This window comes from Erpetoichthys calabaricus, chromosome 16 (assembly GCF_900747795.2).
Source record: "Erpetoichthys calabaricus chromosome 16, fErpCal1.3, whole genome shotgun sequence".
In the NCBI taxonomy this organism is placed as follows: Eukaryota; Metazoa; Chordata; class Cladistia; order Polypteriformes; family Polypteridae; genus Erpetoichthys; species Erpetoichthys calabaricus.
The window spans coordinates 37,349,758-37,376,237 of NC_041409.2; the positions used below are offsets into that span (position 1 = coordinate 37,349,758).

A 26,480-nucleotide genomic window follows, 5' to 3' on the forward strand; every position below is an offset into this window, starting at 1 on the left:
TTCCTCCTGCCTGTTTGGAAAAGGCTTGGCTGGGACAATCAGGACAGCTCCTACCATTACAACTGGTTCTACACGGACGTTATCAGGTTCATACAAAGGTGGTTCATAGATTGGGAGGAGTACAGCTGGACCTGTGGAAGCTATCTCGTTCTCAGAAAAGAAAGCGTGACAATACAGGACTGTTGCAGATATTGTACATCCTCAGCCTACTCGGAGACTGCTCTGCCCTGGATACTCTGAAGAATCGTAGTCATGCAGACCCTGATGTGGGGAGACCCAAACCCTAACATAAGGAGGGCACAGGTCTCATCACTCATCCAAAGGACTCAGATCCACTGTGTTTTCATACTCTACTGTAACTGATGTAATAGATTGATATAGATGGTAATAGTGTAATAGATTTAATATATATGTAAAGTATACAATGTAATGCATAGTTGAAGACTGTATTAGATTATAGTTAAATATAATTGATGACATAGATTAATATGGAATGAAATAGTGTACTAGTTTTTGTTTATATACAGTATATTATATACATATAAAGCACGTATAAAAGGAATCGAGAGCAATCCAGTGTATAAATTATAATCAAAAAGACAGAACATCCCCGGCTCATAGATCGTCACGGTGCAAAGAAATGCCCATAGGGCTCGGCCAGTGTGCCACAGAAAGATTCGGTTGTCCCAGAGGCTGCAAACCCAGTCAAGGCAAAGTCCGTAAAAGTAAATCCAAATCAACACAGTTTGGGTCAATTGCATCCATGAACTACACATACCATAAAAAGAAAGTGAACAATTGCAAAAAGTTTTAAGTTTAACGCGAATTTTAACTTAAAAGTGTTGATAACAGGGAAGAGCGGTAGCAATATTCTGGTTCGTCCTGCTTCCACTTCAAAACCGGTCCCGCCCACACGCAGCCGACACGGCATTTCTCTATTCCTATTCGTCGTCTTCCATGTCATGCACTATGCTGGTCTGCTGAACGTAATACTGTACATCCAACAAGTACTCGAGGTGCTGCCAAAATGGTAAAGTTGCTTTACCACCCTTGCGGGAGACACCTGTGTCTTTACAACAGCTTCTTACACAGCAAATATCAGAAGCTAAAAATGACCGTGAACACATAGGCTACAACCCTTCTCTAGCGTTGGCTTCCATGGGTGCACAGATAACTCAACCTCCTGGCCACGGACCCTAGGCCTACTGTTTTAAAATACACGGGCAAATTTATCACCAAATCTCTCCACTATACGCTAACACTTCTACCTCTCCAGGATATGGACAGTTGTATGTTTTTGACACAGCACAAGCTACTAAAGTACGCTTACAAAATAAAGCAAATTCTGCATGCAGCGAAAATGTACTTCTCCAGCTAGATTCCATGCTCAGAACCATCAACCCCTTCGCTAAATCATACAAACACATGCATGAAATCGCTCAGTCCAAGCCAACAGCATATGTACGAATGGTTTTCAAGGAAACCCCTAGGCAGGATTTACGACGATACAATGCCCCGACATGTCACACCGATGTTGCAGCGATTTTCGTCGGGGAAGATGGCGAAACGCCTACCGAAAGGGACATTTGCATCTATCCCATAGGCAACTCCAGTAAACAGATTTCCACGCTCAATATGAATAGCGATCCTATGGTTTACCCACTTTTACAGGTATTCCCTTACGGAGACATTGGCTGGCACAAAGATTTACAGCATGTTCCCGATAAAAGAACCGCCAAGGCTTACTCAATGCCAATTTTACGCGTACAGATTAGCAATGAGGAATACATTTAGCATTTTTGCACTTAAGCGGCAAACTATTTCAACAGTACATCGTAGATGCTTCGGAAAGCCTGATTTATTTATCACTTTCACATGTAATCCAGCTTGGCCGGAAATTCTATATGCACACTGCGTCTTTCAAAAAGTATTTATTTCTTCTTGATTTCTGAATTTCTTTCTTATCGTTTTCCGTTCCTATTCTTACACCGCCATATGATACGGCGGGCGTCGGCTAGTTTTAACATATTGCAGATTTGGCACACTGACACTCCAATTTCCAAAGCCATGAGTAGGACGGCATATTCCTGAGCAAATGCTGCCGGTGAACTTTTCATTCGCACCCCTGCTGTGGCGGCGGAGTATTTCGCGATATAAATATTTCGGGTGCAGCACAATACCAGACTGGAATGTCTTCAGTCTGACGACTTGCTCTGGACAAACTGTTTAATAGGAAGGAGTTTGTCACGAGAATATTTTAGCATAGTAGAGAGCAATACTTATCTAATTGTAGCAGAGAAGCAGCACAGCACAGCGGAGATGGTGAGACGGGAGGATCGGGTGGCGCAGATGAGCGTCAAGCTGCAAAAAAAGCATAGTAGGAGATATTACAAAATGCACATGAAGATACCAAAATTCGGAGGTTCCAACATACAGCCACATACATATAACGCTGGGTATTACAGACGGAATCGCCCATATACATACATATATAAATACATATATATATAACCTAAATATATGTAAATAAATTATATTAATAAAAAAGTGAGGCCAGAGGATGGCGTGAGAGGGCAGATGGTGCAGGAGAGTAGATGGTCCACCGAGAATGCTGTCAACATCACTCGCACTGAGCGCAGGGGCTCACAGGCAGACGAGGGTACGTGGCTGACAAGATGCAAGGCACACGGACGGTAGCTATCTAATTCAAGGGAGAAAGAGACAGGGCTTGGAAATGCAAATACCAAAAAAAAAAACAACATGGGGTGTACGTGGAAAGCATTTAAAATGTAGGTAGTAACGATGCAGATTAACGGGGAGTCGGTGTCTTTTATTACCTGGAATGACTTTAAAAGGATATTTAATTCCATTTGGCAACACGCAGTATAACAAACAGTGTCAGTGGGTGTGTTAATGTAATCACAATTCTATTCAATTTTATTGTCCCAAGAGAAGATTTTTTGTCAGCAGGCTTTACAAAGAGACCACAACATGACATTAAAAACACATCAATGAACGACACAACAATCAAACATGAACTTTTTACGAATAAATATAGCAATGTGCATAATACTGTTCTTATGATGAAACATTGGATCAAACATATTGAAACATAAAAATGAAACCAACATTTAAACCTGACTGATGATTGATGCAAACGATCTCTGTTCATCCTGCGATTTAAGCCTGTGGATTTTATTAAACTTATTTAGAAGGTTAATAGCAATTGGGCTGAAAGTGCATATGAACCGTTGGGTTTTAATCCTTGGTACCTTGAACCCATGACCCGACGTCGACAACTGAAATTGAGACTGTATTGGGTGAGTCCTGTCTGACAGAGGACATGCTGCATTCTGTAACACTTGCTTATTAAACAAGTCTGTCATATTTGACTGTTGAGACCTCGTCCATATTACTGCTCCATTTTCCATTTCAATTATTTTGTTTTTGTTGCTGACATTCTGATTTCCAAACCAGGCCAGCAGAACATAAGTAAATACAAAATCAGTACAAGACTTCTTAAAAGAGTGACATAATGGCAAGACTCCCACTAAAGAGACTTGGTAGTCGTAACAGTATATAAAGTAAAAGTGGTGGTCATTATTTTAGGTTTACAGTGGGTGAAGGAAAATCATCCAAATAAAGCTGTTGTAAGAGCCAGACTTAACATTAAATTTACATAAGTGTTTACTTAATTTGAATAGATTATAAGATTCACTTTTGTACACAAATAATTGTAGATTTTTTTAATCCTCCACCTGTAATGGAGCACCCTCATTGCTCAGCAATATTTGTAATGTACAAGGGACATTCAAAAAGTTTCCGCACTTTAATATTTTCGTTGGAAACAGTGAAGACGGGAGGAGTAGTGACTGGGCATTAAAAAACTGGGAAAATTGTATTGCATTGCAAACGAAGGTGACTATATAGAAGCATGATGTAATTTGTTTTTGAAATTCTTAATAAACAGAGTTAAAAAAAGTGCAGAAACTTTTTGAACGTCCCTCGTAATAGCAGAATGTTACATCAGTCGGTTGGTTAAGTAGAAACATGACCCAAAAGATTTGCTTGCAAATAGGAAGATATAAAAGCATACTCTGCATGACACGTATGTATGTACACATGTGATGATGAATAGAAACTTAAAAAAATTAATAAAATATGTAAGCTTTGGGCGGCATGGTGGCGCAGTGGGTAGCGCTGCTGCCTCGCAGTTGGGAGACCTGGGGACCTGGGTTCGCTTCCCGGGTCCTCCCTGCGTGGAGTTTGCGTGTTCTCCCCGTGTCTGTGTGGGTTTCCTCCAGGCGCTCCGGTTTCCTTCCACAGTCCAAAGACATGCAGGTTAGGTGGATTGGCGATTCTAAATTGGCCCGTGGGTGTGTTTGTGTGTGTCCTGCGGTGGGTTGGCACCCGACCCGGGATTGGTTCCTGCCTTGTGCCCTGTGTTGGCTGGGATTGGCTCCAGCAGACCCCTGTGACCCTGTGTTCGGATTCAGCGGAGTAGTACATACAGAAAGCAACTGTCAAAGGAGGTGTTAGATTGATTTATGACTTTAAGCCCCGCCCCAATATGAAAATATAAAAATATGAAAATATGTAAATATAAAAATATGAAAATATAATTTATGTAAATATAAAAATATGAAAATTTATGAAACTATAAAAATATGGTTTACATTAATATGATTTATAAGCTATAAGATATTGATTCACCGCTCTAAGTTATAAACTGAAGACACGCCGCTTCATTTTATAAACTAATAGTAAGAAAATAAATATACAATTATCTAGCTGAACCTTTCTAAAAATGATATAAGATATTGACTCCCCTGCTCTAAGTTATAAGTAATGTTTTTTTTACCCCCGGAGCTGAAACATAGAATTCGTTATCCGGTTTGTCTATGGTATTCCACGTATGTGGGTACTGAATTTTGGCTAGACCGACTTCCCAAGAACCTTCTAATTCTATGGGCTTAGCAAGCTTCGTCGTGAAATTGGAAATTGTGCTGTTAGGGAAAATGTCTGAGAAAGCGTTGTTCGGTAGAGTCACAAAAAAACTTTTGCACTCCATCGTATACCGCTAGAGAATGAAGAGTCGATTAGGAGCGCTCTGGATTTTATTGAACATCTTGGGCTTGGCTCTCCGGTATCCAGCTGTTAAATTTTTCTGGCCAGCCGAGCCATTTGACTAAAATGAGTCATTTTTTATTCTTAACTTTCTTAGCCAGTATTTTTTCGATCCTGTAAACGTCTGTGGATTCGACTTTAATTTTCTGTAATTCAGGGTCGTAAAAGGATCCTACGATCTCTTCACCATCGTAGTCTTTCAGTTTGTACACCACCGGTGTCCTAGGTACAAGTTCAGATACGGTAAAGATTTCATCTGAAAATGTTTGTTCATAACCTTTCTCAAAAGGATGTCTGGTTTTAGACACCCTAATTGTATCTCCTACTTTGAACTTAAACAACGGCAGACCCAGGGGGTTGGCTACGCCGTATAAGTTTTTGAAAATTTTCCAGGAATTTAACGTGTTTACATTGGAAGGAGCCATTTTTATGCTTCGATGATAACTTTTGTTGTAAGAGTATACTAGATCCTGCAATTTATCAATGTAGGTTCTCGTGTTATAAGCGCTGAAATATTTCCACATTTTAGATTTTAGTGTGCGGTTAAATCTCTCCACCACGGAGGCCTTTAATTAATTTCCTGTGGTGAAATGTTTTATTCCGATCTTCTTTAACAGCTTTTGAAAATCTCGGTTAAAAAACTGTTTCCCCTTATTGGTCTGGAGCTTCTTTGGAGTACGCCCGGCACTCAGAATGTCTTGGAAGGCTCTTGTCACTTCCTTACCCGTTTTATTCTTCAGGGGACGTACCCACGCGTACTTAGAAAGTACGTTGATACAGGTTGAAAAATATTTATAACCCAGATTATGCTCGGACACATTTGTCATGTCCGCTAAATCCATCTGCCATTGCGAGTCTATATCGGATACATAAACCTTATTTCTCCTAAAATGCCTTCTAGCGGGTTTGTGAATTGTATAAGCATATTGACCAGATAACCAATCCGACACCTGTTGGTCATTACTTTTCTGACCCAAAACCTCAAGAGCTCTTTTCAAAGAGTCTTTTCCCCCAAAGCTACCAGGATTTGCCAGGTTATAATAAACTTTTTTCAAGTAACCCTCCATCGCTGACGGTGAAAGAAAAATGTCAATGGTTTAAAAATCAAATAAGGCTTTATTGGTAATTTTCAAAACATCATGATTAAAAACATTATTAAAATTTCAAAAACAGCATGATTAAAAACATTATTAAAACATTTCATAGCACAGGCACATTGAGTTCAGACACTTCATCTGATTTTTCTATATCGTATTCCCTGTAAAACCCCAAAGGTGCATCGGTCATGTCAGGTCCAGAAAAATGCCTTTTAGAGAAAGCATCGGCTATTTCATGTATTTTTGAGTAAGAGGGATTGTCCATGTTGTGAAAGGCTTGTACAATAGCCTCGCTAATAGAATGTTAATTTTCCAGTTTGTCGACAGCATTTTGAACAAATGAATGAACCTTGTGAAAAGGCGGAAAGATGTTGAAGCAACCCAGAGTCTTTATGACCAGGCTCCTGAGCCACGGTTTGCGGAAAACAGTCAGAACCTCTTGAAAGCGGCCAAACCGGTAAACAGAGTCAGGCTCAAACAGACACGTATGCTGCGTCTGGCTGGGGTGATCTATGAAACAACCTTGACAGGTGCTTTTTAGGTCCCGATCGACTATTATGTCCAGCAGAGCCGCAATCAAACTCTCGATCAGTTTCAGAGTCTTTCAAAGTGTTTCACCCAGAGACCCGTCAGTTTGTTCAAGGCCCATACTCTCATGATCAGCATACTGGGACAATGGCTTCCATGCGGACAGAGCATCTACCAGTTCGTCCACGGCCACTTCTTGCGGCATGGCATGCACGGCTATCTCCTCAGCACCCGTTAGGCTCCCCAGAGCATCCTCAGCAGGGAAAAAAAAGTCAGGTACTGTACGGTTCTCCAGGAGACTGTCCAGCCAATACATATCATCAGGGGTGGGTAACTGAGGTTCAGGCCAATAGATCTGGTCATTTGAAGGCAACAGAATATCTGGCCAAGACGGAGGGTCTGAAGGAGAGTTGTTAGGAGCAGAGTACCCGGAGTTAGGTACGATATCGTTGGGCCAAAACATGCCATCGACGGCCGCTGTCTGTTCCATAGATGTGACGATGCAGGTTCTGCTCCATGCTCCTATCTCCTGTTAGGGAGCTCTTGAAACCAACACCATCGGTAATGTCACCGATGAGCTAGACAGTGAGGCAATAACACTTGAGCAAGGGGATGATGTATAATTGTGCAAAAGTGCTTTTATTTAAACAACAAATCCAAAGTGCAACAGTGCAGTGTTCATAGTTCAATAAATAAATAAATAAATAATTCATTAAAGAAACATTGTGGAGGTTAAATTCAATAAATAGGACAATCCTTTAAAACGAGGTTAAAACAAAACAAAATGCTGAAGGCAGTCTCTTTAAAATCAATCTAAAGCACGGTGTCTTTTACCTGGCAGCTCTCCTGCTTCTCCCATCTGGGCCACGCAACAGGAGAGTCGCCCTTTCTGCAGCTGGCCTTCTCTCCACATAACTGATCTGGATGCTCCCCGATCCCTGGCTTCGGTTCCGCTCTCCCGATCGAGACTTGGCTTTAACCCAAGGGCCAGGACGCTCACATTGGGACTCCAACATCCAAGCCTCCCGACTACCGGTGCCTTCTTGGCCTTACGCGGCCAGTCGCCCTTCACTGGTCACCCCCGCTACTCGTTCACTCAGCGGGAGCGACCACTACTACGACTCCTGGGTGTCGGCCTAACACCCAGGCTTCCATACAGCTGCCTGTGAGCGCTCGCACGCTCATTCGCGCCGGCTTTCTCCTTCCTGCCGCCTTCCTTCTCTTTTACTTTTCTCTTTCAACCGGCTCGCGCTTCTCTATATATGCGGAGAGGACATGGCAGCTGCAGCCCATTAGCCACAGGAACAATCACGGACGTGGGCAGTCTCTCACCTATGCACTTAGGTGAGAAACGCCCACACCGCAGATCACCCTGCGGCTCGCTACAGTCACCATGCCCCCTCGCTAAGCCGCGAGCACGGCGATTATTTATTTAAAACGAACTGGCCTTTGCTGGAGAGCTGTGGACCCATAACCCAACCAAAACACATCGTTGTCTGTCAGCATCTGGTCTGCAGCCGAGTAGCGGGGTTGTAGGTTAGTGTCATTCATCTCGTCAGGAGTAGAGTAGGCGGTGCTGGCTTGAAGGTTCGCCGGCCAAAACAGGTAGTCAGCGGCTGACGTATGTTCCATACCCCCGGAGCTTGGTTCTTCGGAGCGCATCAAAATGTCGAGGACTTCTGACACCTCAGAGGCCGAGAGAACAGGGAGACGACCGACCCAGCTAGCACCAGCTTCGGTAGGGTAGTTAGTTGAAGACATCTCGATAGGGTTTTAGGTTAATGTAGACTATGGAAAAGACCTCTGTATTTATCCCCACTCACTTAGGGGGCGGTTGTCTCCCAGTTTTCTTCCTCCTCCTCCGAGCATGAATTATTCAACAGGCTAAACTCCTCCAATTTTCTTTTAATTCTTTTCATTTGGTCGGACAGTTTTCCTTGATAAATAGCTTCATCAATATTTGGAATAAGAGCTTTAAAAAAAGTCCAGTCTTTTATAGAAAAATTAATTTCACTCACTCACTCCTTTATCACATTTTCTTTATCTTCCTCCTCTTCATGACCAGCCTCGTTATATTCGGGAAGGATAGGCTCCTTCTTGAAAACAGCGATCGTGAGCTGTCCCTCAGCATTTCTTTTTACCTCTACCCGGCACAAAGCACAGTTAGAATCGTACCAGGCAGAGCTGAAGCGTGGTTCCCGTAACTCCGTCCTTCTGGACACCCTGTTTGCTTTCAGTTTCTTAGGAGCGTTCACAAGACTGTCCATTGTGTTTGCTTTTGTGTGTCGTGGCGTTTTCACTAAATGACTAGAATTTTATACAAGAACTCTTTCGTCTCCTCCCACAGTCGGGGGTGAGCGACACGCCTCACCCCTAACCCTATAGGCGGTTAGAGAGATAAAGGCGTACCTCAGGGGCGTGAGTATTGTTAATGGGGCGTGATAAGTGTCCGGTTTACGAAAGACCCACCCTAAAAGGCGGGGTTTAGAGATGATCAATTATGACGGTGGTCCAACCCTCAGGGGCGGGGTATAGTTCATATTTTCATATTTGGGGTGGGGCTTAAAGTCATAAATCAATCTAACACCTCCTTTGACAGTTGCTTTCTGTATGTACTACTCAGTGGGTTGGAAAATGGATGGATGTAAGCTTTGAACAGAAACATCATATACAAGAAGTTATCATTTTCATGTATTACTAATTTTTCTCTTTATTTCTGTGCGAGCTGTGAATGCTTTGAATTTCACAAAATACATTTGAATCAAAGATACTTAAGGCGGTGAAATTATCTGCATACCGATCACACTCATTGCCTGAATCTTTCTATGACACTAAAGCTGCAGAATTTTGGAAACCCTGAACAAACAGAACTACAGCAGTGATATGTTCAGATTCTTTTCCAGTTGTGGGGCGTCTTAAACAGGCATATATGACTAATATTTCTAGATTTCCACACATAAAGATATTGAATTGGGTGAGTGAGTTGGGTGCTTGGCTAGAAAAGACCAACATGTCTACTATGGAAATAGAGCAGGGCTGCCAAAGTCAGATCCTGGAAGGCCACAGTGGCTGTGGGTTTACATTGCAGCCCCTTTCTTCATTATAAGCTTATAGAGTCCAGTCCAGCTGAATTACTCAAAAACAGAAGTCAGCTTCCTTGACACCACCGTTCAACTGAAAGACAACACCCTTGTAACTTCTGTTTTTCACAAACTGACAGACAGACGGACTTACCTGAAAAGTGATAGCTTCTACCCCAAGCATATATGGCGCTCCATTATTTTCAGCCAAGCAATACGGTACAATCGTATTTGCTCAGACCCAACAGATCGGGATAAATAACTGCAGGAGCTCAGACAAGATTTCATCAGACAAGGTTACACCCCCAAAACAACAGACACTCAAATAAGAAGAGCTACTGCCATACCCAGAAACAACCTTCTGGAATATAAAAACAAAGACAACAAGAACCACATCCCCCTTGTTGTCACCTATAACCCACATCTTGAAACACTTCGAAAAATTATAAAAGAACTTCAGCCAATACTAAACAATGCCAAAATACTGAAAAATGTATTTCCTGAACCTTCCCTCCTGGCATACAGACAACCACCAAACCTTCAGCAACTAATTGTCTGAAGCTCCCTAAGTGAACCAACAGAAAATGGCACATCTCCATGCCTACAGAAAAGATGCAAAACATGTGCCCACATTTATGATACAGACCATATAGTTATACCATACTGCCAACTTGAACATCACATAAAGGGATCATTTTCCTGCAGATCATTTAATGTAGTCTACCTAATTCTCTGCATGAAATGTCCTGACACTGCACTCTATGTGGAAGAAACTGGACAAACACTCCACCACAGAATGAATTTACACAGGATCCACATTAAACACGGCAACACAGATGTTCCTGTAGCGGCCCACTTCAACAGCCATGGACACTGTGAGAGGGACTTTAAAGTCACAGTGCTTATGGGCAACTTCAAAACACAGCAAGAGAGAAAAGAATGGGAAGTTAAACTTATGCTAAAATTTAATACATTACAACATGGCTTGAATAAAGACAAGAGTTTTATGGCCAGATGTGAGGATTGTTTACATCTTTCAGAATGACAGACAACCTGTCTACAGATCCACATTGTTTTGAAAAACTCATTACAAACTTCAAAAGACTTTGTTGGACAGTTATCTTATCCAAAGATCTTGACCATACATTGTTCTTCTCTCTCTTGTTAAATTAACCTTAGCCTGAATGAATCTATTCATTTTTTACATTTAAAATTTCTCATTTAAAGATTTACCAATGTTGTTTCTTGTCCTAGAGTGTGTATATAAACACAGGGAACTCCAGTTTCTTTATTACATATTGTAATCTTTTTAGTTAGCCAATAAAAGGTGTCATTTTGCTTGGCTTTTCTCTACATTCATAATGGCTAACACGGTACAACACCCTAGTACTAGAGTCCAGTGATAGATAGATAGATAGATAGATAGATAGATAGATAGATAGATAGATAGATAGATAGATAGATAGATAGATAGATAGATAGATAGATAGATAGATAGATAGATAGATAGATAGATAGATAGATAGATAGATACTTTATTAATCCCAAGGGGAAATTCACATACTCCAGCAGCAGCATACTGATACAAAAAACAATATTAAATTAAAGAGTAATAAACATGCAGGTAAAAACAGACAATAACTTTGAATAATGTTAACGTTTACCCCCCCGGGTGGAATTGAAGAGTCGCATAGTTTGGGGGTGGAACGATCTCCTCAGTCTGTCAGTGGAGCAGGACAGTGACAGCAATCTGTCGCTGAAGCTGCCCTCTGTCTGGATATGACACTGTTTAGTGGATGCAGTGGATTCTCCATGATTGACAGGAGCCTGCTCAGCGCCCGTCGCTCTGCCACAGATGTCAAACTGTCCATCTCCATGCTTACAATAGAGCCTGCCTTCCTCACCAGTTTGTCCAGGCGTGAGGCGTCCTTCTTCTTAATGCTGCCTCCCTAGCACACCACCGAGTAGAAGAGGGCACTCGCCACAACCGTCTGATAGAACATCTGCAGCATCTTATTGCAGATGTTGAAGGACGCCAGTCTTCTAAGGAAGTATAGCCGGCTCTGTCCTCTCTTGCATAGAGAATCATCCAGCTGCACTCCCAGGTATTTATAGGTCTGCACCCTCTGCACACAGTCACCTCTGATAATCACAGGGTCAAGGAGGGGCCTGGGCCTCCTAAAATCCACTACCAGCTCCTTGGTTTTGCTGGTGTTCAGGTGTAGGTGGTTTGAGTTGCACCATTTAACAAAATTAAAAAAAATTGTGAAATTCATACTTGCATATGCTAATCAACATGCAAGAGATTGACACTCTCTGGTGCCATGATCCTCATCTGAATTGTGTGAGAACATGGTTGTATTATGATGCTGAATTACAGCTCCTGAAGAATTGGTTTAAATCTTAGCTCTGTCCTTACTGAATGACCACCTCAGGTTAGTAACCAGTTACTGCTGCTAATGAGACATACTGTGTTGACTACATTTTAATTGATTTACATTTTAATTCATTTTTCTTTAACCAGAAATCAAAAATAACATGAGATGCAAAGTGAGCCAAAAGATGAGAAACTAATTTGATCCCATATGCATATGCAGTATGTCCCTTTTATACAAAATCTGTCTTTTTTGAAAAGAAAAAAGTGAACGTCTAAGAAAAATTTGATCTGCTCCAGTACACAAAACCTTGAATGGTAATCTCAGAAAAAAGAAAATAAACAGTTTTAAAAATGCCTGTGTTACGGTACGGTGAGAGCACTAAGAAACAACAGAATTAAATAAACAGGGAGTCATTAACAGCTTGGACTTCTAGGATTGGTTGAGACCCCCAAGTTAGCTGATCATCTGCTGGCTCGCTTTGCCTCTCATTTTTGTGTGGTTGCCAGTTAAAGTGCAAAGAAATAACAAAGGGTTCTGAACCTTAGAAGGGAAGTCCTTTCAAAGTAAGGCAGAAGAAGCACAGTCACTAGTAGGCAGAAGAAGCACAGTCACTAGTAGTATCGGGTGACTAATGAAGAAAGTGGCCAAACAAAAAGCCTCCAGGGTTTCAGTTTGACACATCTAGTAGACCTGCCAGCTCTCAGATGATAACCCAAGGTGGATGGTAGTGTCAAGAATTGTTGGATTGTGGCAAAACATGTGAGATAATGGGCAGAAGAGGAGAATCTTTAGGGAAAACATCAAACTTTTGGGTTTGTGGCAACAAATAAAATACATATTGAAGGAAATTCTTGACATGTCTTAAACACTGGATATACTGGGCTTACTGATTTTTTTTATATATTATTGGAAAGCATCAGTCAGAGTAATGTACATATTATGCATTATGTAGTTTTTTATTGGTATTATCAATACTGTGTGTGTAACAGCTGAACATATCAGGTTACAGTGTGAAACACATAAAATAGGAAGAAATTAAATTCTTTACAGTTATTGAACATTAATAGTTTTTACTTTTAAAAGCTGGTAAATTACAGAAATAAATGTAATTTGAACAACATGATTGTATTTTGTCTCTTATAATTTATATTATTTTTTGGAGCTTACATTTTAAAGGAAGAAGAAGGACTATATTTTGGTATGTTTTTTATTACCTTAAGCTCTCCACCACACTCCAGTCCAGCTGGTGGCAGTCAAGCACAATATGATGAACTGCCAACTGCCTTAAAAAGAATGAAAAAGAAAAAGAAGAAAAGGTCAGTTCACTTCCATTTCACAGACAGAGAAGAACTCTGTTAAGAAAGGGTTTGAGGTGTACTATTTGGAGTAAAAGAAGAGGACCCTACTCTGAAAAACAGGGCACAGGCCTGCCTGAAGAAAAGAAAAAGGGCTGTTTTGTTACACTTAAAAAAGCCAACCATGTTAACTGGAGAGGCCAAACATTGTGTTGAAAATAATTTACGGATTATCTTAGTGGATTTATCAACTGCAGCTTTCAGATAGACACATTCCTAAGTCTGGAGTGAAAATTTTATTTAAACCTTACAATATCTTTCAGCGAAACGTGACCTGATTTTGTGTTTTTAATCAGTAAAAACAGCCATTGCTTGGGGGATTTCGCCAATTAATACACAGCAAAACAAAAAGAAATTTAAAACATTCCATAATATATACAACTTCTAAAAAATTCTACTTTACAATGTCTTTTTCGGGACAGTTTTTACCCACCTTTGATGTTCTCAGTATTTATGTTGCACTAACCTTATGGCTGCTTTAACTGCACATTCTAATTATTTAGCATCTCCCTTACACTGTAATTTATTGGCAAAGGCTGACAAGATGCCACAAGTCTATCTGGGCCATTTTTCTAACTGCATTATGCTGTAAAGTGAAGTCAAAAAGCAAGTATTAAATGCAGTCTACTAATACATTACAAGGGCCAGCACTGAAACGCTAACACATAACGTATTTTTCTGGTTTCTCTTCTATCTTTTGATTGTGTCATCCTAAATGCAAACTCTGCCTCCCACACAAGCACATATAAAAAATGGAGTAAAACAGGCATTTAGGCCAGACGGCAATAGTGAGGACCTTTGCGCAACACGGTCAATTGCAATGATTTCTGGGAGGTTGTCATGATAATAGTTGCGACTCTACAGTTAAAATGAAGTGTGCGAAAAAGAAAGGACGTGCAAAACAAAACAAAAACTTTATGGCGGACATAACTGGTGCAAACTGCCTCATTTGGTTATTAACTCCTCTTTCTTTCTGGAGGTGGACACCTTGAAGAGTTTCACAGCATGGATATTCTTGAATGGACATGGTACATTGAGAAACAAACAAGACTGGGTGACCCGTATACAGTATTTGTGCTCTGGAGACTGGGGGAAAACAAGTATAATTTCACTAAACAAGTGAACAGACTTTGTGGACAGTGCGTGCTATCTGTTGCCTTAAGATTTTTCCATATGTGTTATTTGTACACTGTATGTGTTGGGGGGTTCGGTTACGGATCCATTTGTCGGTACAGTAATTATTTCTGTGACTTGTATATAATGTTCTGGTTACATTTTGTTTTCTGCTCTGTCTGTTTCACCAGATTTTTTTCTTTCAATAATTTATTCACTGCATTTAAAGTGTCAGTATCGCTGGAAGGGGTCTGAGGGCAGTTTAGGGTTGACTTGTGATCCAAATTAATTACATCACCTAAAGTGTGGTGTATTATAGCAGCATCGTCTGGCACAGGACAATGTATTATAGCCAAATGAGCTGTAAGTTTATCATCATCATTGAAGCCATTGACACAATGCAGGAGCACACATACCTGGGCACCATAACCGAGAATAATCTTCAACACCAATAAGGATGCACAATGTATAAAAGCTTTAAGTTTTATGATGCCTGTGATTGGAGAATGTTTAAGTAAAGATATGATCCCACTCTACTCTTCGACCTTCAATGCCAGGGAAGGGCCCAACAGCCTGAAACAGAAATAAATAGAAGATCATTTAAATAGGTGGCAACACTTTAGCTAATCAGACAAAACCACACACCATTTCCGGGAAACACCAGCCCAGTCTGGCTTGTCACCATGAAGCAATCTTGTGAAGCTTGTAGCCTCAGTTCCTTAGTACAATGGCACTTGTTTCTTTATTTTGATACTCAGTGCCAACGATGGCATCAAATGAACTTTTTAATCTCAAAGCACACCAACACGTCTGCTAATAACTAATAGTGCTGCTACTTGCATCTTTCTATCAGAAACACCTGCAAGAAGGTGAAATCTAAATTAGTACCTACCACTCATTCCAGAAATGACACATGCTTACATTTACATTTAATTTGCTTTTATCCAAAGTGACTTACAAAAGATTCTTAATCAGTGAGAACACCTGATAACACTGAGCTCATTTATTTAGCTGGTATTTTTTTTTTCTTTTAATCGACATTCAGAAAAGCACAGCACCATGATTTTTACATTTATAAGACATTTACATATATTTCTGCTTTTGCTATAGATTTAAATGCTTAACTCTCTTTTGTTGATTTCATTATGCTTGGCCCTTTGTCTGTGCAGTTTCCCCCGTCATTGTATCTTAATAATGACAATTAAAAATGAGCAGAGCAGACGCCCAGGCAAACAATACTGAATAATCAAAGGCTGCAACTACTTTAGAGTCAGACCCACTAATTAGTAAATAATGGATTAATTAAACAATTAGAACACCTAGAAAAGAAGAACAAAATTCAAGATGAAAATACTGTTAAAAAAAAAATACATTATTCCTATATAACTGCTGGGTACATTTTAATATATTTTTTTTTAGCAAACTTAGTTTTCTAATTTCTATATTGTTCCCTAAACACAGAACTTGGGAAATATCAGTTCACTTAATTATCCCAGGAGTTCAATTAAAAACAGAAGGTGGTTGGAACAAAAACCTGCAGCCACAGGGGGTCCCCAGGACCGAGTTTGGAAACACTGAGCTAGACACAGATAAACTCTAGATTGAGCCTTCATAAAACACAGAGGTGGCATCACCAGATGCTTTTCTTCAGCAGACCTGAGTGGCTGAGAAGAAGCACAGAACCTCATAAGTGCCTCTGTACACATTGCTGCTGATCCCCTGACTGCTATGTAGGAGTGACATGTGTATGCCTAGTAGTTGAACAACAGACATGCTGCTGTATTTTTAAATCATCTGCAATGGACAGGTAAAACATGCTGGTACTCCTGCCGGTGGACAGTGGCAGTAGTCCAAACGTGACAGGACCAAAACCTAGAGCAGGAAGTGTGCTGCATACTCTGTTGTATTATTTTTATATTACACAAGGTATGATGTTAATTCCTTTGTGCATACCATCAGAAGGCTACACATAAAGACCAGACTGCTTCACTACTCTTGGACCCTTGCCCAAAGGGTAAACACCAATCTTTGCCATCAAAGGTTTCCGTAAGCACAGTTCTACCTGAATTATTGCTCCACTCCACCCTCGCTAATTCACAGAGAGCCAACATGAGTATTTCTCAGGGGATTTTAAGTGGACACTTTCCTTCTTCTGTGTTTCACTGAGATAGGCCCAGATTAGGCGACCCAGATACACTCTATTCCATACCCACAATTGAAGCCCTCTGCATCATACCACATATTCCCAATGACAAGAGCTGTAACTAACCCCACTACTACTGTCAATGCATATTCCGCTGGTCCTGTATAGTTTTCAAACAAGAAATAACAACTCTAATATGCTACCATCTTCCTTGGTGACAAAAGCTATATTTGTACCATCAATGCACACTCAGTGACACCAGCTCTAAACACATTTCAACAATTCCAACCATACAGAACACAAAATACTATCAGTAATGTAACATCCTCAAGATGCACCCAACACCTGACCAGTTCTCATCCATAACCGCTGATTTGCCATTTCAGCTGCTTCAGACCCTCTTTTATAATTTTTCTCCATAAATGACCACACAGGGCAAATTTCAAAAGAAATGCGTTTTGTTTACTGGATAACAAACACTCTGCCCCCTACTTCAATAGGTCTCAGATGAGCATGTCACCATCACTCCTATGCCTCAGCAGCCTCTTATATGGTTCCTCTATTTCATCTTCAAAAGTGGCTGCATCTGTTTACCAGTGTCTACAATTAACTTTCAATCCCGTGCACCAAACCATTTACCATTACTAACACTTGTCTGAGTTGGGCCACTTTGTCCCTGCTCCACCAGAACAAAATCAATTATTACTATACCGGTAACCGTGCACTGCACGATAACATGCAGTGAATACACTTAACTTGAGCATTCCTAGTTTTCATCCTCTTTCTCTGGACGTTTACCATTCGTTTACTCAGAGGTTGATGCGCTTGCTGCTTCCTGAGCAGCTCTTCTTTTCTCCACCCTAGCAGCCTGCTTCTTCTCTTCTTCCGTTGGCATATTTTCGTGTTAAAACTGATTAAGTCAGTGTTTGTGTTGCAATTACTTAGTACGTTTTCCTTAATTTTTCACTTAAGCTGGCACTTAAGTCTTCAATCTGCTTCAAGAATGATTTAAGATATGAAGAGGTAGGGGAAGTGACGGCCGCACGGCCACCCTGCTGGCTGCTGCCGAGAGTTGATTCTACAATAAAATAAAATAAAAATAAAAAGAGGAATAACCTTGGAGGTCAGTCATCACCCCGAAAGCGTATAGTAGACGTCACGTAGTGTATGTGTACCAAATTTCAGGTCAATAGGTCAAACGGTTTGCAAGCTACAGGTGATTTAAAATCCTGGACAAACAAACAGCCACGGTAGCATATTATATAAGAAGATAGAGTAAATCTACAAGATTCAAGACATCATAATAACATGGTCCCTGAAAGACAGCTGTTCATTTATTACCACCCTAAGGTTGTGTACAGACTGGGAGGTGTTAAGGATAATAAGCCAAAATGAACAGAGGCAGAGTCATGAATACAGGGGACATTCTGGGATAACAAGAAGGTCCATCTTTACCAGGCTGAGCTGGAGATGATGTTCTTTCATCCACGTTTTATATCTGTACTGATCTCCTGCTTAACAGAATATCATTTGAGTAGATGGTAACACTCCAATTTATCATTTAAAACCACAAACAATTTCAGAGGAACAGCAACCCAGTCTGGCTTGTAGATGAATAGCTGACTCTTACTTCTCGATGGAGCAATCAAGTAAAGTTAGTATTTTCAGTTTCACGGCGCAGTGGCACTTTGGGTCTCGTTCAGATTAAGTTTTTAATCTCAGTCATCAACAAGTTTGCTAATAACGAATAGCCTGCTACACGTTTATTTCCATCAGAAATACTTGCATGGTGGGGTTTTCAAAACTGGGAACCACCACACATTCCAGATGTGAGACATGCTGACAATCTGCCCACATAAATGTCAGCACTTTTATGTCTAAAGTTAAGCTCATTCACTTATGCTAACGGATGTTCATTTAATTCATTCATTGTGAATTTCCCCCTGGGATTAATAAAGTATCTATCTATCTATCTATCTATCTATCTATCTATCTATCTATCTATCTATCTATCTATCTATCTATCTATCTATCTATCTATCTATCTATCTATCTATCTATCTTTAAGTCATTTGCCCATTACCTAAGCAGATGTAGGCTGGGACTCCGCGGGGTATTTGCTCAGTGCTGACCTGCTGTTCCAACCCTTAGCCGAGAGACCCCAATAATATCCACTTGCTGAGCCACAGCACCATACGTCACCACAGTTGTAGACCCGCAGTTACAGAGCTGGAAGTCCATCCATCCATTTTCCAACCCGCTGAATCCGAACACAGGGTCACGGGGGTCTGCTGGAGCCAATCCCAGCCAACACAGGGCACAAGGCAGGGAACCAATCCCGGGTAGGGTGCCGACCCACCGCAGGACACACACAAACACACCCACACACCAAGCACACACTAGGGCCAATTTAGAATCACCAATCCACCTAACCTGCATGTCTTTGGACTGTGGGAGGAGAGCCGGAAGTGACTTTTATTATTAACGTTTTACTAAACTCTAACGTGGTGCAAACATTGTAATTATATTGTATATTTCGTTTTATGAATGTAAACGAAAAACTATTTTCAATTAACACAGATCTTGTTGATTTTAATTTTGTCGACTTGTTAAATGGTTCCCACAGACCCGAACACAACCTAAATGTTAATAGTGTATTTCACAGAAACGATCCGTATTGTTTAGTCTGATGTATGACACGACGTGATGGCAGAAACCCTCTGAACTTCACAATGATACGTATTATTTGGTTTGATGTACTGTCTTTCCTTCTCATTTTTATCGCTTAATTTCTGAATGGGTCCTTAACCCGACGTTACTTTCCGGGCTTTGTCGAGACCTGCCGAAACCATCCAAAAGTAATTTTACGAAGTCAGTCCTGAAACGACGGTGACGTCACTTCCATCTCTGTAACGAGAAGGGTATTGCTGCAGACCTGTAACTGCGGGTCTACAATTGCGGTGACGAATGGTGCGGTGGTTCTGCAAGTAGGTATTATCGCTGCAAGTGGATGGTACTCGAGAAACTGCCGGAAAACGCATCAATCACTTTTATCTAACCAATCGTCTGCATAAAGCAACTGTCAATCATTCTCCCATCATAAACTGCGCACGCGCCTTCCGCCTACCTCCGCCATTGTTTAATTTTTTGGGAGTTATTTGAAAGCTGGCGGCAGTTTGTGAAGTTGAACAGGACACATTTTAAGCATGCAGGCACCATCCATTTACGAAAGCAAATTCCTGAAAAAGACGTTTGTCTTCGGCGAATTGTCTTTCGAACACCACACCACCGACGTGGCGTTTATCAGTAGTTCTACAAACTCGAAGGAATGCATGGAACAGTCAGCGGTTTCTATAGCGCCCAATACGGAAAACGATGAAGTGCAGAACGTTGACAAAACCTTTTCCATAATGAACAGCAGTGCAGATGAGAACTCTGGCGAGCACACACTTCCCCAGGAAGACGAACTCAAGATCAGAGACAATGTCACCTTCCACTGCGCACGGTGTAAAAACATCTTTGGGGATTACCTGGCTGTGTGCGGGGAAGAGAAGGAGCTGCAGGCAATCATCCTTGTTGGTATGTATTTGCCATGTCCCCTTACGCTTTGATAATTGCTTAACATTAATTCGGTTTAAGGAACCTCTTCTACTTACTCGCGAAAGTAATAAGCGACTGTACGAGGGCCCGGTCCAGCTGAAGTGACAACAGGTCTGTTTGATATGCCAAGACTTAGGCGGTGCTGTCCAAAGCTCCGACTCTACTTCTTGGTGATGTGGTCTTAAATGTTTAGATTATGTTCCACACAAGGTAGGAGATCAAAATTGTTTTAAAAAACCAAATGTTCTCAAGTACAAAATGTATTTTACGACGACAGAAATGTGTACGTGTAGTGCTGTCATTAACGAGATTTATAGGAAAAAAGGATGGCGGTAGTACTTTTGAGTACACGTTTTTGGGATAAATCAACTCGCAGAAAAGTGATTAAAGACTAAAAACAAAGTAATTGAGAAATGCGCATTTTGAGATCTGTAAGGGAAATCAACAATGCAACTAACAATATGATACAGATTTATTTATCTGTTAGTTTCTATAATTTTTATAATAATAATGTTTTATTTATATAGTGCCTTTATCATGCTCAACAGAAATTCAAGGCAAATAACTGAGATATAAATGACATCTGCATACAACATTGAATCCCTAGTGCAGACTTTATATTGATGACATTGTATTGTGTAGTACCAGAAAACAGAAAGAGGAGAGGAAGCTTGAAGAATGCAGAAAGTGTTTGGAAGATAGAGAATTGAAGATAAATAGGAAGAAGACAGAATATATGGGGTGTAATGATGATCAGGAATCAGAAGTTAGCCCATAGGGAGAGCTACTGAAAAGAGTGGATAAACTTAGATATCTAGGCGCAGTGGTGGCCCAAAATGGAGAATTGGATGCAGAGATAACCCATAGACTGCAGTGTGAATGGAGCAATTAGAAGACAGTATCAGAAGTGTTGTGTAATTGAAGAATTAAGGTGAAGGTTAAGAGTAAAGTTTTTAAGCAATGACATATGTAGCTGAAACATGCACAGGAGAAGAATTTGAATAAGGCTGAATGAGAATGGTGAGACAGATGTGTGGAGTTAGTTACAAAAAAAAAGGACAGAATAAGAAATGAGACACTCAGATGTGCAACAAAGTGGGAGATATATCTAAGTAAGTACAGGAAAGCAGGTTAATGTGGCATGGACATGTTATGAGTAGAGACAACGACGATGTGTGCAAAAGAGTAAAGAGAAAGCAAGGGAAGCCAAATCAGAGGTGGATGGATAAAGTAAAAAGATCTGAAGGAAAAGGGCTTGACTAGAGAGGACATGCAGGACAAAGGTGTTTGGAGAAGTTTGAGCAAGGGCATCAATCCCACATAGAACTGGGAAGAGATGAAGTGGAAGAAGTCAGGATATAAAACGCTTCAAATTAGAGTAATAGACAATAAATCAGAATAAAATGCAAAAATAAAAATTCTACAAGAAAAAAAACTTGGAACAAATAACATAATTTGTGATAAAAAGGGAAATCTTCCTAAGCACCTGGACAGACAGTAAACTGAAAGAAGGCGCAGAATGTCGGATCAGTTCAATGCCACCTTGAACAAATGATTTAGTGAAGTTGTTTCAAAGTCTGGGTGCTATAGAGCTGAAGGGGCAGTCACCCACAGAGCTCAGGTTAGTTTGGGGGACCACAAAATGGCCAGAATTGGTGGACAGGAGCCTAGTGATAGAGGAGGAGGTTACTGATGTAGTCCAGTGCTTTATAGGTTATTAATACAATTTTGTATTCAATCCTGTAAGACACAGATGGCTGTTGTGTACTCACTGTTGCTGGTCTGCTGGTTTGAATGAACTGGAGCTTTGATATCTAGCTTATAATAATAATGTTAATGTTTTTAACTAGCTTAGCAGACCCTGTCTCACATTGCATTCAGCACTTTAGTAATTTTAATCCTGTAACTGAGCAGGAAGTCTTAACTTTAATTTCTAAAATGAAGCCCACTACTTGTTCCCTAGATCCAGTGCCAACAAAACTAGTAAAAAGTGCAATGAATGTTCTTGCAGCGCCTATTCTAAACATTATCAGTAGTTCATTATTGCATGGCACAGTACCTGATACACTAAAGGTGTCAGTCATTAAACCATTACTTAAAAAGTCAGACCTAGACCCACACATACTAAATAATTATAGGCCTATTTCAAATCTACCGTTTCTCTCTAAAATGCTAGAAAAGTAGTCGCCAATCAGCTTCAGTCACACCTTATGCATTACAATTTATTTGAGAAATTCCAGTCTGGTTTTCGCACTGGTCATAGTACAGAAACGGCACAAACGCGGGTTGTAAACGACATTCTGATATCCTCCGATGAAGGAAACTCCACTGTAATTATGTTGTTGGACTTAAGTGCAGCACTTGACACCATAGACCATTCTGTTTTACTACACAGGATAGAAAATGATGTTGGGCTTACAGGCACCGTGCTCACTTGGTTTAGTTCTTATTCATCAAATCGATTCCAATATGTACAGAAATGTGCTGACAGTACTCCATCATTATACACAGAAGTTCAATATGGTGTCCCGCAGGGCTCAGTACTGGGACCTTTACTGTTTTCACTTTACATGCTTCCACTGGGATCTAACATTAGGAAACATAATGTTAATTTTCACTCGTATGCAGATGACACCCAGTTATACCTTTCATTTAAATCAGATGAAGTTTCTATGATGTTGTCTTTAATTAGTTGTGTTAACGAATTAAAGGAGTGGATGAATGAGAACTACTTGTCTTTAAATACAGATAAAACAGAGATGTTAATTGTTGGAGGGAATGACGCTGATCATAACAATATTTTGTCATCATTTAACTCTGTTGGAATCCCAATTAATTTTACTGAATCAGCCCGAAATCTAGGAGTTATCTTTGACTCTAGCATGTCATTTAAAGCGCATATTACAAAGTTGTCCAAAACATGTTTCTTCCATCTTAAAAATGTTAGGAAATTAAGGCGCTTTCTAAATAAACAGGATTCTGAGAAATTAATTTATGCATTTATCTCTAGTAGGATTGACTACTGCAATGCAGTGTTCACTGGATGTTCAAACTGTTCTTTATACAGCCTCCAGTTAATACAAAATGCGGCTGCAAGAATTATTACAAGAACAAGAAAATACGAACACATAACTCCAGTTCTTAAATCCTTACACTGGCTCCCGGTTAAGTTTAGGGCAGATTTCAAAATCCTTCTTTTAACATATAAAGCATTAAATGGCCGAGGTCCAGCTTACTTGTCTGAACTTATCATGACTTACAAACCAGAGCGCACATTAAGATCTCAAGATGCTGGTCTGCTTATGGTTCCAAGGATTAATAAAATAACAATGGGAGGTCGAGCTTTTAGTTACAGGGCCTCTAAACTGTGAAATGGTCTGCCTGCTACTATAAGAGATGCCCCTTCGGTCACAGCTTTTAAATCTCGGCTGAAGACTCACTACTTCAGTTTAGCACACCCTGACTAGAGCTGCTGATTAACTGTACAGACTGCATCTCTGTTGTTAGTCATTAGCACCAAAACATAAGTAACATGATAGTTAGAATTGGATACTAACCCTCACCTATTCTGTTTCTCTTCTCGGTACTCAAATGTGGCACTTGGTGCCACGGCCCACCTGTCAAGTTGTTTTGCCTGCCTAAGGTAAAGTCATCCCTGATGGAGGATCGCAGGAATTGTGAGAAAGAGGGGTCCTTTCATCGGATTGGCTGGCCCAACACTGTCTCAGCTGTGGAATGGCCAAATGGGGAGGCAGCTTGATGGATGAGGTCTCCAGGAGTCTAAAATTATCTAAATCTTATTATGTGATATCATCTACTGTTAAATTCTGCTCCGTACTTCTAAAATTTTTTTTATTTTTTTATTGAGGATTTGTTCAGTTCTGTGTATTGTATTGTATTATATTGTATTGACCCCCTTCTTTTGACACCCACTGTATGCCCAGCCTACCTGGAAAGGGGTCTCTCTTTGAACTGCCTTTCCCAAGGTTTCTTCCATTTTTTCCCTACTAGGTTTTTTTTGGGAGTTTTTCCTTGTCTTCTTAGAGAGTCAAGGCTGGGGGGCTGTCAAGAGGCAGGGCCTGTTAAAGCCCATTGCGGCACTTCCTGTGTGATTTTGGGCTATACAAAAATAAACTGTATTGTATTGTATATCAGATTAGGAAAGGCATCTGCCAGTAGGGAGTTCAAGTAGTTGATGTGGGGTGTCATAAAAGTATGGATGAGTTTCTCAGCATTGAGCAAGGAGTGAATACGGGACATGTTAGAAATTGGAATTCAATGGAAGTCAATTAATGTAATTGGATGTGGGTAGAATAAGATATGAGAGGAATCAAAAATGACACTAGGATCCCTTGCAGAAGAAGAACATCTGATGGCATCATCACCAAGAGTGATTGAAAAGGAACTCATTTTCTTAAGCTGAGCCTTAGTGCCAATTAGCATGACTTTGCTTTTCTTGCAGTGTAGTTTTAAAGAGTTCTATGCCATTCAGGTTTTAATTTCAGTGAGGCATGTTGTGAACAGAGAAAGCTCTGATGAAATTTAACATTTAACACAGACATAGATCTTAACATCATCTGCATAAAAATGATAACCCAATCCAAAGCTACAAATAATACAGCCATAGGGAAGCATGTGCAGTAGATATTAACAGCAGATGGCTGTGGACTGGGCCTTGAGGACCTCCTATGGGCAAGACTAACAAACTTTTGCACATCAATCACATAGGACTTAAACCACTGGAGGGCTGTGCAAGAGATACTCAGAATGTTCTCCATTCTGAACAGTTGACTACCATGCTTGATAGTATCAAATGCTGCACTAAGGTGTAACAGGATTAATTAACTGGTTTGCCCCGAATCTGGTGCCATAAGCAAATCATTATTAACCCGAAACAGAGCAGAATCTGAATCTGAAGTTCTGAAACTAGACTGAAAGAGTACCATCAGCTTATTTCATGATAATTTATTACATTATTATTTTTTACAGAATACTGCTTTCAGTTATAAAGAGTTGTAGGAAAACATCAGACCATTGAAACAAAGGCTTGCATTAGTACTTTGAATGCACTTTTAGGATTAATCAATGTGTAAAATGTGATGAGAGAGTAAAAACGTAAAGGTACTTGAGATCAGAGATGTGCATTTTGACATATGAATAGAAAAAGTGCCAATAATGCAACTTACAGTTGGCATGAGATTGAATTATATATGTTAGTTTCTCAAATTTTTATATTTATTAAGTAATTATCTATCTCATACACTTTACTTTCATTTTTATGCATTAACATTTTAATGGTTGTTATTATTAGAAAGTTTAAGATGTATTGACTACTCCATTCAAAAGTTGTACCAAAGCACTTTGAGCTACTTTTTGTATGAAAATGTGCTATATAAATAAATGTTGTTGTTGTTGTACTGAAATTCTCATTACACACAAACAAGTAAGGCAAATGGTCAGCAAGCAGAATGGCATAAACATTTGCATGAGTAAGAACATCTAATGTAGTTGAAGATGACGATCCATCCATTTTTTGAAAACACTTACTCCACAACAGGTTTGAAGGAAGCCAAAGCCTGATCTCGGCAGTAATGGATGCCAGACATGGAGTTAAACCTAATCTTGTAGACTTTTGGTGTGTGGATGGAAATGAAGAATACACAGACCATCAGCCAGTGTTTGTCTGGTTAAATTTAACTGGCTGTTATGAGAGGCCAATTGGCATACTGTGTAGGCAGTCCTAATTCTGGAGTGTCACATTGGCTGCCTGTTTTATTTTCAGTTTGTATTCATATTCATTCTTCTTTAATAATTAATTAATTCTTGCTGTTAAAAATGAACTATTATGCCACATTAATTATATCCATCCATCCATTTTCCAACCCGCTGAATCCGAACACAGGGTCACGGGGGTCTGCTGGAGCCAATCCCAGCCAACACAGGGCACAAGGCAGGGAACCAATTCTGGGCAGGGTGCCAACCCACCGCAGGACACACACAAACACACCCACACACCAAGCACACACTAGGGCCAATTTAGAATCGCCAATCCACCTAAC

At 40.3% G+C, this 26,480-nt stretch overlaps 1 protein-coding gene across 1 annotated transcript in view; it reads left to right on the forward strand.

The window, feature by feature from the left end:
• The first annotated feature begins 19,841 nt into the window (after window positions 1-19,841).
• The window catches only part of oip5 (opa interacting protein 5), a 29,140-nt gene continuing 22,501 nt past the window's right edge, over window positions 19,842-26,480 (forward strand). The window contains exon 1 of the mRNA XM_028821959.2: window positions 19,842-20,400. Within this exon, the coding sequence (XP_028677792.2) occupies window positions 20,028-20,400 (373 nt within the window). The 5' untranslated portion in view covers window positions 19,842-20,027. The remainder of the gene's footprint in view (window positions 20,401-26,480) is intronic.